At 42.0% G+C, this 12,121-nt stretch overlaps 1 protein-coding gene across 3 annotated transcripts in view; it reads right to left on the bottom strand.

Moving 5' to 3' along the window:
• The window catches only part of tln2b (talin 2b), a 131,573-nt gene that overhangs the window by 69,134 nt on the left and 50,318 nt on the right, over positions 1-12,121 (bottom strand). For all 3 annotated transcript variants that reach the window (XM_058407501.1, XM_058407503.1, XM_058407502.1), the window contains exons 3-6: positions 4,921-5,064; positions 2,908-3,005; positions 2,662-2,791; positions 1,067-1,219 (exon numbers count right to left, since the gene is read on the bottom strand). In XM_058407501.1, the coding sequence (XP_058263484.1) occupies positions 1,067-1,219; positions 2,662-2,791; positions 2,908-3,005; positions 4,921-5,056 (517 nt within the window). In that variant the 5' untranslated portion in view covers positions 5,057-5,064. The remainder of the gene's footprint in view (positions 1-1,066; positions 1,220-2,661; positions 2,792-2,907; positions 3,006-4,920; positions 5,065-12,121) is intronic.

Here is a 12,121-nt window from a genome sequence, read left to right as displayed (position 1 = left end):
TTAGGAACACACAGGTTTATAAACACACTGTTACACAAAACACTGCAATTTTACAGATAAACCTGCTGGAAAAAACACTCAAATAAGATATATACACCGACCAGCCATAACATTCTGAACACTGACCGGTGAAGTGAATAAGACTGATGATCTCCTCATCATGGCACCTGTTAGTGGGTGGGATATATTAGGCAGAAAGTGAACATTTTCTCCTCAAAGTTGATGTGTTAGAAGCAGGAAAAATGGACAAGTGTAAGGATTTGAGCGAGTTTGACGAAGGGCCAAATTGTGATGGCTAGACCACTGGATCAGATCCAGCATCTGTGGGATGTGCTGGACAACAAGTCCGATTGATAGAGGCCCCACCTCACTACTTAGAGGACTTTAAGGATCTGCTGCTAGCATCCTGGTGCCAGGTACCACAGTACACCTTCAGGGATCTAGTAGAGTCAGGGCTGTTTTGGCAGCAAACGGGGGACTGACAATATTAGGCAGGTGGTCATAATGTTATGGCTGATCAGTGTATATATTTTAAGCGAGACATGAGGAAAGAACTTACTGACACAACTATGGCCAATGACTTGAACTCGACTAGCTAATTTACCACACCATCAATTATTATTACGTTATGTTTGCAACCATGTTTTAGCCCAACCTCTGAATGTCCAAGTCTCACTCCATGACCTTTGAGTAGAGATGAGACTGCACTATCATGATGTTTTTGTAGATGTTCCTCACCTCGGGAAAACCCAACTGACACAAAACTGTCAACACAACACTGAGGACTCTTCATTAGGTGAATTAGGTAAATGGTTAAAGCTCTGGGTTACTGATCAGAAGGTCAGGGGGTCAATGTCAAGCTTCCACTGTTGAGGAACTTTGAGCAAGGTCCTCAAACTTCTCTGCTAAAGGAATAAGCTGAGATATGTGAAGTAAAGAATGTGGCTGTGTTGCAATGGATATGTGACAAAGAACCTGCTTCCTCTTCTTCTTCAATGCCTCAGTTTTCTTTAAGAATTTTCAATGTTCCTGTGATGATGGTGAGACAGGAACATCTAAAACTCACACTCGTCATCCGTGTGAAGCTTGGCTTTGAGTTTTTCCATCTTCCTCTCATCTCGGAGCAGAGTTCTCTCCTTCTTTAGTGTACCCATGCCATCCTCCTTCTTGTCATCCCCCTGCTCCTGGATCAGAGAGTATTCCTCGTAGTTTGTGATTCCTAAAAAACAGAAATGGAGACTTTTTTTTTTTATTTTTTCTTGTTTTCTCTTTCATAAAAGGAACAGTACAGACCTGAAATCTAAGCACAATGCAGATACACACACAGAAAAACCCACATCTCGCTCAATTTAATCCAATAAAAATGCATGGATCGGTTTCATGTAACTGAAGTGAGTAACATTATCACAATTAGCTTTTGTATGTCCAACAGTGTGTATTTCCATAATTCCTGAATAGAATCAAACACTGAGTGCTCTACTGAGCTGAGAATCCAATCCATGATGTTGGTGTTTGGCAACAGACACATTAACGCCATGTTATTCTACTAAGTGTGTGTTAAGTGCCTAAAATTTAATCCTCTAGTTATAGTTCCCATCAGCATCCTCATGAGCTTTCACACTGTAACTGGTTTACGTTAATGCTATGTGAATTGATCACGCTCACTCCACATCATTCAAGCTAGTCAATAGAAACTTGTTTAAATTAAGTTTACAAGCTTAATATTTTTATGTAAACTGCATGCTATATTTATCCTTAAATCTGATCAACACCATACAGCGGAACCTCTGCACTGGAATTGAATTGGTTCTGGAGGAGAGTTCTTAAGGCGAACGTTTGTATCGTGATACGAATTCTCCCATAAGAAATAATGTAAATCTGTACGTAGTCCATTCCAGCAACCAAAAAATATGACCAGTATGGCCAGTACGAAGTGTATGTAAACTGTATGGCTGCTTACAAAGAACTGACCCAAGCCAAGCATTCCATGTCAAGGCTCCTCACAGGAAGTCGTGCCACCAAGCTTGGGTTAAAAATAGAACAGACCGCCCACGCCACCGACCAGTCAACAAAAATACGTCCGAAAAATCACCTAGCTTTTGAACACAACGTTTTGCTTTCCACTGACACTAACAAGTTCTGAACGGCTCCTGGATGTACGCGCGACTTAGCCGGTTTGTTTGTATGCCGCAAATGCTTCATTTGCCGAATTTCTTGCAAAATTTCATTTCATAAGGCAAAAATTCTTAAGGGAGGGCATTTGTATGCTGTTGTATTCCTTTTTTCCCCCCAGTGAAACTCATATGAAAACCCTGTAAAGAAACAGAAACAATAAAGATATCTGCCAGAGCCCCTCTCCTCCTCCCTGCACACTCATCCTCACTCCAGCCCACCTCTGCTGTAATTGAAATCTACTACTGCAGGAATAGCTCGATGCTGTGAGAGGAGAGGAGAGCACACTTCCACAGCTTCCCTGTGATAGAGCATTACTTTCTCTGAAATACAACAACAGCAATGCTACAAAAATCACAGGAAAGCTCCATCACGGGAAAAATGGATTCTCTGGTCTTGTAACAAAATCCATTCACAGCACCAAGAGAATATAGAGGAGTACAGGATTGAGAGAGAGAGGGAGGGAGAGAGAGAGAGAGAGACACACACCTATTCTGCTGCATATAGTGACGAGCAGCTCGCCCACAGTTTTGGAATCATCCACCATGATGGTCTTGATCGCTCCATCCAGCATTTTAATCTTCTGCGGCCTCTGCTTCTTCTTGTACTCCAAGATGTCCTGTGAATGTGAGACAGGAAAAAAATCCTAGGTTTTATATCTTTATACAGGAATGGAATAATTCTTTAAAGAAATAATTAAACAGATAACTGGTATGAAATAAAGCACGTTCTTACCCCATTTCGGAGCATGTAGTAGTCTAATGTACGACCGGATTCCAACCAGATGCCTTTCCTAGGGTCATCATCTGATAAGAACAGGCCATAATCTGAAGCTAAAACACAGAGCGATGAGTCAAAAATACCTTAGGGATGCTGGATGACTTAGACAGATGGACAGAATGCATTTCAAGAAACTACATTTCACTGAAGAAAAAAAAAAAACGAAAGATGGGTCTCATGCCTGTCTGTCTATTGATAAACAGCATCTATTGTGGCTCGAGGAGGCAAATTACATTAACCAAACAGCACACGTCTGATCTAAATCAGATCTGGAGTCTAATAATAGTGAGAGTGAAGAGACTGGAACCATCCTGCTGTCAATGACAACCAGAGATCCTGCAAACCTCCATAAATACTGAGCCACTCATGTTTGACTTTCAGACAGTTTGATTACTGGAGTGGGGAAAAGATGAGAGAAGGAGAAGAAGAAAGAGAAAGAGAGAGAGAGAGATAGACACCAAGAGGGAGAGTAATGTGGCCGTGACAGATTTTTCATCTCCTCTGTTAGCTTTCTGAAGCCTGAATCCATCATGCTCACTCCGAGACCGAATTAAACAGTGGCCTGCTGCTGCCTTGACTTCTCTCATCACTGAGACTCTTTATCGAAGAAGTTTCACAAATTTTGACATTAACGCTAAGTATACTTTTTACACACAGTGATGCTAAGATATAATAATTATCAAATTTCCATTTGAAGCAGAACGTGGACGTGATGGCGGATTTGACCTCCGGTTTTATCTTTGGCTTGTAATACACACTTGATACAGAATGTACGGTAACGATAAACATTAGAGATGTTAAGCAGTGACAGCAGCAGGAATAGATATGACGGCTTCAAGAGGACCGGAGCTGGACACTGAACATGTGCTGCTCCAGGTCATAGACATACTTAACAAAAGATGAGTTTTTCATGCATGTTGAAATATTCACTTTTAATTATTGATACGATTCCTTCAATGAACAATTGGGTCAAAGACATTTAAAGCTGGTTCTGAGAGAAAGGTGTCAGAATACACAGTGCATAAGTGGTCAAGGGCTGTTTTGGCAGCAGAAGGGGGACCAGCACTATTTTAGACAGGTGGTCATAATGTTATGCCTGATGAGTGTATAATACATGCATGTCATAACACCAGAGATCCAAAGTCAACGGTGATATCATAAAGAGCAAGGGTGCGTCCCAATCAGCTCCCAAGTTCACTAATCAGGGCACTGATCAGTGAGTCAGTGGTCAGTGGTTTGTGAAGTGGTTAAAACTCTGTGTTGATCAGAATTGTCAGGCTTCAAGCCCCAGCCCTGCCAAGGTGTTGGGCAACTGAGCAATACTTTTAACCCTTTTTGTTCTAGGGGTGCTGTATCATAGCTGCCCCTGCGTTCTGATCCCAACTTTCTTAGCTGGGATACAAAAAGGAAAGTATTCCTCTGTGCAGTAATGTATGTGTGCCGATAATAAAGGCTTCTTCTTCTTCTTCTTCGTACGGATCTCAAAATCCTTCTAGTACACTGGAACATTTGCTATAAAAAATATCCCACAGTACACTGCAAAAAAAAAACATTTTCTGAAGCTCAAAAAAAAAAAAAAAAAAATGGTGGACAAAACCTCAAAATCAAATTCCTCTACAAATATAAGCAGCTCTAAATTGATTAGGTGCATTAACAAACTTTATCTGATGGTTGTTTGAGTCTAATGATGCTCAAGAGTTTAAAGATTTCATTTAAACTGACATATTTGATATGTCTGGGATTTTACAGGAAATTAGAATGTTACTAGAAATCCAGTCATCAGTATCCCTATTTGTGGTCAGCCAGCGTCCTTACCAGTGTCCAAACCTGTATACATGATACTGATTCACTACCTAGGGAGCTAGAGAGCTGATTGAGACGCACCCAAAACACACATACGGTCAAGTACAGTTTAGTTCCTATAGCCATTGTTGTAGGGAAAAAAAAAAAAAAAAAAAGGGATCTCACCTTGTCCAGTTTGGGCCTCGGGAACCCTCTCTCTGATGATGCGGCAGGCATCATACACTGGGGTGGAGGGCTCGAACTGCATGGTCTTCACCACATTGCACTGCCGCACACAGATCTTCAGCGACAGGGCCACCATCTTGACCTCTGTTTAATCAGGAAACAGAAATATTTCATTAAGGAATCACACTGAGGAGCATGAGTCGCGACAGTGATGAGTTGTGAAGTCTCACCACTGATACGTCAGAAGATGCTGATTCATTTTTCTTTCAGCTGCTTTGACAGTGGCACCATTTACAGGCTGATATGCTACTAATGTGCCCATTCTAGTACGTTATAGTTTTTAAAACATATTTAATTTTAGAGGACATGCCTTGCAATGCTCTGTAAGGACATTGATGAAAGGAGTCTCCAGTGTCAGTGCCTTGCAACACTTTTCTGGTTCATCAGAAACAATAATATATAACTAGAATTTTAAAGTTTGTCAAGACAAACTTTGATGTTGGCTTGATGAAGTGAGGAGTCATAACGTCCAATACTTCTGGAGGCGAGTGGATACGTCGGCTACTCCTCATTGTGCCGAGTGTTTTGATATGTCACATGTGTAAGATTCAGTCAACAATTTACAGCTTTAATAGCCTGAAGGAGCTGGAGAGTTTGGTTTAAGAAGCCTGAAAACCTGCCAAATTATAAACCTCTGAAGATTTATATGGAATTCTATGGGGGAAAAAAGGCCACTTTGAGATCCGGTACTGGGAATACTGTAATTTCGATCTCTTAGAAAAGTAACTTCAGACCCAGATGAACAACTCCACCGAGTTTGGTGCATGTAGCTCGAAAGCTCTAAGAGGAGTAGAGGAGTTTAATAAAATAATAATAATAAGCTTATTAAGCAAAACAGTATGTTGGCTTTTTCAAGCTAACCTAAATAATACTCAAGATTGACATTAGCCTTGTGCTGCTTGCATGTTTTACCCCTTACACAACTCCTGGACTGTATAAAGTTCCATTCAATACAAATAAACTCACAAACACCTTAAATATAACAACAGACTAAATAACCACAACAACATCTGTGACCCAATCACAAGGTAAAATTGATTACACACACATACATGAACGTTTGCATCCATTCTGCACGTGTGAGACAATGGGTTCCATGCGGAAACATTCTTCACGCTTTAAATCAGATCCATCAAAGAATGCGTTTACATTTCTAGCATATAGCAGACGCCCTTATCCAGAGCAACTTCAAACTTTATACAACTGAGCAATTGAAAGTTAAGGGCCTTGCTCAGGGGCCCAGCAGAGGGCAGCTTGATGGACTCACAACCTTCTAATCAGTAGTCCAACACATTAACCACTAATCTACCACTAATCATGTTTCACCTTCTCTATAAACAGACTTCCTCCTCCCTTGACAATTCCCCAAACTCTTCCGGGGGGATTCCGGTGTTCCCCTCCCTGAACCACCACCTTATTTTGGAGTACCTGAATGATCCTAGAAGCCATGTAGTCGGGGGCCTAGTGCTCCTGGTAGGGTCTCCCAAGGTAAACGGGTCCTAGGTGATGGGTCAGACTAAGAGCGGTTCAAAATCAAGGACCATTACATCGCCCGGATTGGTGTTACCAGGGCCCCACCCTGGAGCCAGAGCTGGGGCGCACAGGCAAGCGCCTGGTGGCAGAGTCTTTGCCTATGGGACTCGGACGGGCACAGCCCGAAGGAGTGACATAGGCCCACCATTGACAGGAAGGACCATAAGGGATCGGTAGCAGTCATGGGCGGGGCCTCAACGACCCAAACCCTGGTCAAAGAGTTTTTATATCCAGACGCTCAAAATGTTCCTTTTCACACTCTCGCATGTTGCTATAGTAACAGACACGAAATAATCGATCTCCTTACTTGCACTATAATTTTGCTTGAATTACTCGATAACATGTAAGCACATGGAGATTCTGAACAGATCGCTGTGATGGAACACGTATAAAACAGTTCACTCGTGTAAACAGACTCCAGTCCGTGTCTTATTTCCAGTTATTTCTTTAAAACAAGATTAAGTGTTCAGTGGTGCCATTTAAAGGTTAAAAGAAAAAGAAAAGTGGGCTTTAAAAAGTCTTTACTACAAGCTTACTAATGCGTACTGGAGCAGCAAAGGAATATAATCTAACCTTTAAGCAGTGCAGGTCCTAACAATCTGACAGGATTACAGAGCCACGAGTCTTACAGAGCAATAAGTGGATATATGTGGATGGAGCTGGGATCAGATAGGATTGCTGATCAGTACGGTTTAGAAGGAGTGAAGAGAACCAAAACCTTGACTGTTCAAATTGGCATTAAAGGTCTCCGGTTCATATCTAGAAGGTTTCACGACAGGTGAGCTTACTGAAAATGTGAGGTACGAATCCTGATGCCAAAATGTGCTTTGTGTAACAGGAGAAATGTCTGACAGCTACAGGAGGACTAGAGGTGGAAAAGGGAACGAGATTTTCTCTGCTAAACTCGGGATTTTCTCTGGCAAGTCTCTTGTTCATGGGTCACACCAACGAACGACTGCATTTCGTTTCCGACAGTCTACTCAAGATTAACACACACACACACGCCCACGTAGTCTGAAGTGGCGATAATGTCGCCGTGTGTTTCTTTTACTCTCACTCAAACACACACAGGGGACCTGCTGAGCCATTATTCACCAGATGTGAAGTTCATTTACACATCGCCCCCGCCGACATTTCACACCCAGTCGGAATGCAGCGGCAGACGGACGGTGACACACGACTCAGATTGGACATGGAGGATAGAGAGGCAGTCTGGTGTGGAGTGGGTGAGTGTTAACGGTAGGTTTATATTCTTCCACAACAATTACTCCTCCACCAGTCTGAAAAACAATGCTCTCACAACGTTATACTAAACTTGTGTGATAGACAATGCGGAAGAAAAGAAACCAAGCGCTCACTTAAATAGTTACTGCATGCATTCATTTCATATAGGAGACGCTTTTATTTAGCAAAGTGACACATATCGAGCAGCGCAACTAGAGAACAGTTTAAACCGAGTGCACAAAAAAAGAGGTTTAAGTGTAGTGTGTGTGTGTGTGTGTGTGTGTGTGTGTGTGTGTTTGGGATGAGTTAGAGGTTAGTGAAGAGTTCACAGAAGACAACAATTTCTTCCAGCATCTGTCTACACAAATATGTCTGAGACAAACATACCAAAATGACGTGTTCCTCATTAATCAAAGGACACCATGGGAAAAATGATGATCTCAATTACTCTGACAATGGTTATGGCTGCTGGTGCCAGACAGGATAGACTGAATATATGAGAAGCTGCTGCTGATCTCCTGGGATTTGCACACATAACAAAACATCCACTGCTGAGCAGCAGTTCTGTTTCTGGAAACACCTTGTATTTGAGTATAGACAAAGAAGAACAGCAAAACTGTTTTTGAGCTGCCAGGAAGGAGACGTTAACTCAAATAACCACTCTTTGCATCGGTGGTGAGCAGAAAAGCATCTCAACTGTACGCAACAAGACGTCAAAACCTTTAGCCCGGACCTTCTGGCAGACAAGATAATTGAAACAAGATGTTAGAAGATGCTCTAGATGTGATAGAAGATTACTTGATGCTAGGAACGGAACAGTGAATGCGCAATAGTCCGACATTGCAATTGTTTCTAATTCGGACACACGCACAGCTCAGCATTATGTGCCAAAAACTGCTCATGATGTTCCTCTCCCTCTCTCTCTCCCCCCATCATCTTAAGATTCTGTCGTGAATAGAGGAGGGGAAGGCTGAGTAGGCATAAAGAGTTTGACATTGATGTAACCCTTCCAAGAGCTGAATAAAATTATATACTATGGACAATCACTCACACACACGACCAGATATATTACTACGGACAGTTCAGTACTCCTGTAAGAGAGCTCTGTGCTTCCATATCTCAGATGTGATTAAGCAAAGGTTTTACAATCAAAAAACCCAAATGAATGACAAGGTTCATCATAAAAACCTCCCCAATAAATACACTGATGACTATGCCAGCGACTTAAGCAAGAGGATTTTCCTGCCAGGTACGAGACAGCAGGGAACATCCCTTCCACTGAATAAGGTTAATGTTGCTTAGCCTGCAAGTGTCAGTGTTCCTCATGTTACAGGTTTCTCTGCACAATTGCTCCTGTTATAAAACAGCACTGGCCCTTTAGTGCCTTCTAAGGATGGATGAAGAGTGTAAGCTAATTAGAGCCCCTTGCCCATGATAAAGACATCCAATCATCGATGTCACATGCACAAAAGCTCTGCTTTCGAACTTCTAAGTGGCTCTCCTGTGTGTCCTCCAGGGCATCTTCCTTAATCTCAGCAAAAGGCGGAACAGTGGAACAAATATTAAGTTATGCTGTTATTAAGCTAAAAAGGCGGTTTTAGGATGAAGGAAACGCCACAACAAACCTTGCTTTTGGGAGGCTGCTGTCGTAAATACGGACAATTCAATTGGGCCAAGAAAGCAGAGGCCATCTGGAACGGATTGCTGTGTGGTGGTTCACGGCAATAACAATAGCAGAGGGCAGAGCTTGCAGGCACCACGCCTTGTGGAGTGTGTGTGTGTGTGTGTACAAGAGTAAGAGTTTTAACGGACATCGAGATCATACACTGTCTTTTCTGACATTCATATTCAACTAGGTACAAAAGATACGCAAGATGGACTGCTGATAATGATCATAACCCCAAATTATACAGATCCAGATGAGCTGTATAGTGCTTTCCTCCACTATTCTCTCTAGCTCTTGCGCTCATGAAGCACATCTGCAGTTTCATCATATCCTGGTTGGTACGTCAGTCAGCCAAGTGGAGCTCAGCTCTGGAAGCGATATGGTAGGACGATCTCAGGACGTCCAGCTGTGATGTGTAAACACCAGTGTAAAGCTGTGACTGCTAAAAAAGCGCCGGCACTGATGGTTGAGTGATAACTGTATAACATTTAAAACAAGAATAGCGCAAAGGAAAGATTTTCAACGCTATTCCTGCTTTGTTGGTGCATCCAGTAGCGCCATGAATTTCAGATGGTAATGGATGGGTGTATAAATCGGAGTATGTCTATTTATGTTCCATAATAAATATGTGCCGTCATACCAGCTGCATTCGGGAAGCGTTATTTCCATTATTCCAGGGTTATTCCTGTTTCTTAATCAGAGGTAGAACAAACAAACAAAGCTTAAGACCACTGCAAATCCAAATTAAAGGCGTTTTCCTTTCCCTCTCTAAAATGGGGTTCAGAAATTAAAAACTCTTTTTATCAAAATGCATCAGTTACCTCTATACTTTTGCTCAACCACAGAGTCTCTGTGCTATCAAAACAGCCGCAATTCTTCATAGCATGGATTCCACAAGATGTTGGAAACATTCCTTTAAGACTCCTGGTTACATCCTGCAGATGTTTCAGGTGCACCTTTATGCCGCAAATCTCCTGTTCTACCACATCCCACAGGTGTTCTACTGGGTTCTGACTGGGAAGAACACTGAAGAATTCATCATCATGTATATGAAACCAGTTTGATCTGAATTTTGCTTTATGCCATGGTGCAACATCAGGCTGGAAGTGAGCCATTAGAAGAGATAAATTGTGGCCATGAAGGGACGCACATGATCAGCTACACTCAAATAGGTCTGTGGTCCATGGCATTCAAGTGATGGTTGATTGGTTTTAACAGGCCCAAGTGTGAAAAGGAAACATTGTGAGCAGCGAGAGGTGAAGTGAATAAGACTGATGATCTCCTCATCATGGCATCTGTTAGTGGGTGGGATATATTAGGTAGTAAGTGAACATTTTGTCCTCAAAGTTGAAGCAGGAAAAATGGACAAGCGTAAGGATTTGAGCGAGTTTGACGAAGGGCCAAATGGTGATGGCTAGACCACTGGATCAGAGCATCTTCAAAACTGCTGCTCTTGTGGGGTGTTCCCGGTCTGCAGTGGTCAGTATCTATCAAAAGTGGTCTAAGGAAGGAACAGTGGTGAACCGGCGACAGGGTCATTGATGCACGTGGGGAGTGAAGGCTGGCCCGTGTGATCCGATCCAACAGACGAGCTACTGTTGCTCAGATTGCTGAAGAAGTTAATGCTGGTTCTGAGAGAAAGGTGTCAGAATGCACAGTGCAGGACGGGTCAGGGCTGTTTTGGCAGCAACCAAGACAATATACGGCATAATGGTCATAATGTTATGCCTGATCGGTGCATATAAATATATAAAAACACTACAGACTCGTACAGTAAAATACCCAAAGCCATGGATACAGTCCTGCTGCTGCAACACCTTCCAATTGCCTGCTTTGAACTGAGCAGAAACATGTATAAAAGCCTTAGTGATTCCCTCACTAGTAAAATATAAATAAAAACATAAGTAGGCAGAGATCACACTAACTCTAGGATTAACATTCCAGTCGCATATCCATAAGATTTTACTAAGCCCTAATAAGATTTAAAACAAGCAAAGGGTCACGGTACACACTGATGTGCTAATCTTTAAAGTATGTAAATGCCTCCTGGGTTGTGCATGAATCTCAAATATATTTTAATAAGCCAGAGTTCACACATAATTTTCCATAATAATTAGCATGCAAACATATGCAAATGAAAGAGTCGCAGGAAGAGCTAAAGAATTAATCTTTTCTCAGTCCTCGCAAAAAAAGAAGAAGATAAAGCCAGGGAAAGAAACAGAATGTGTGTGTGAGAGAGAGAAAGATAATAAAAGAAGACAACAAGTAAGGTGAGGACAACACAGATTACAATAGTACAAGCTCCATCTGTTATACAGTCTTCTTTTATATTCCATATCAGTTCCACCGCTTAAGCTGATCTCCTTCTCTCCGGTTAGTCGCTCTTCACAAAACCAACCTCGCTCTTCATCGGGTATTAAACCGCGGTCATAAAAACGACGTTGCTCCATGTCAGAGATATTAATAAAACCAGTCAACGCTCATTGTGGTTGCTGCCGAGTTGCATCCACATAAACAGACTCATCACAGGACTCATCCACGCAATTTCCTGCTTTTAGTCCACTTATCTAGTCACTCAGCCTCGCTCTCACGTAGAGGATTCCTTTCTAAACTGCAATCTCACAATTTGCCCCGTGATTCATCGAAGAACGGGGATAGAACAGTTTTTTTTTATTTTTTTATTTCCGATGCTAAAAACAACCTTTTCACAGCTGTAAA

This window comes from Hemibagrus wyckioides, linkage group LG14, assembly GCF_019097595.1.
Source record: "Hemibagrus wyckioides isolate EC202008001 linkage group LG14, SWU_Hwy_1.0, whole genome shotgun sequence".
NCBI lineage: Eukaryota > Metazoa > Chordata > Actinopteri > Siluriformes > Bagridae > Hemibagrus > Hemibagrus wyckioides.
Note: the sequence above shows the minus strand (reverse complement) of the source record. Positions and strands in the feature narration are given on the sequence as shown.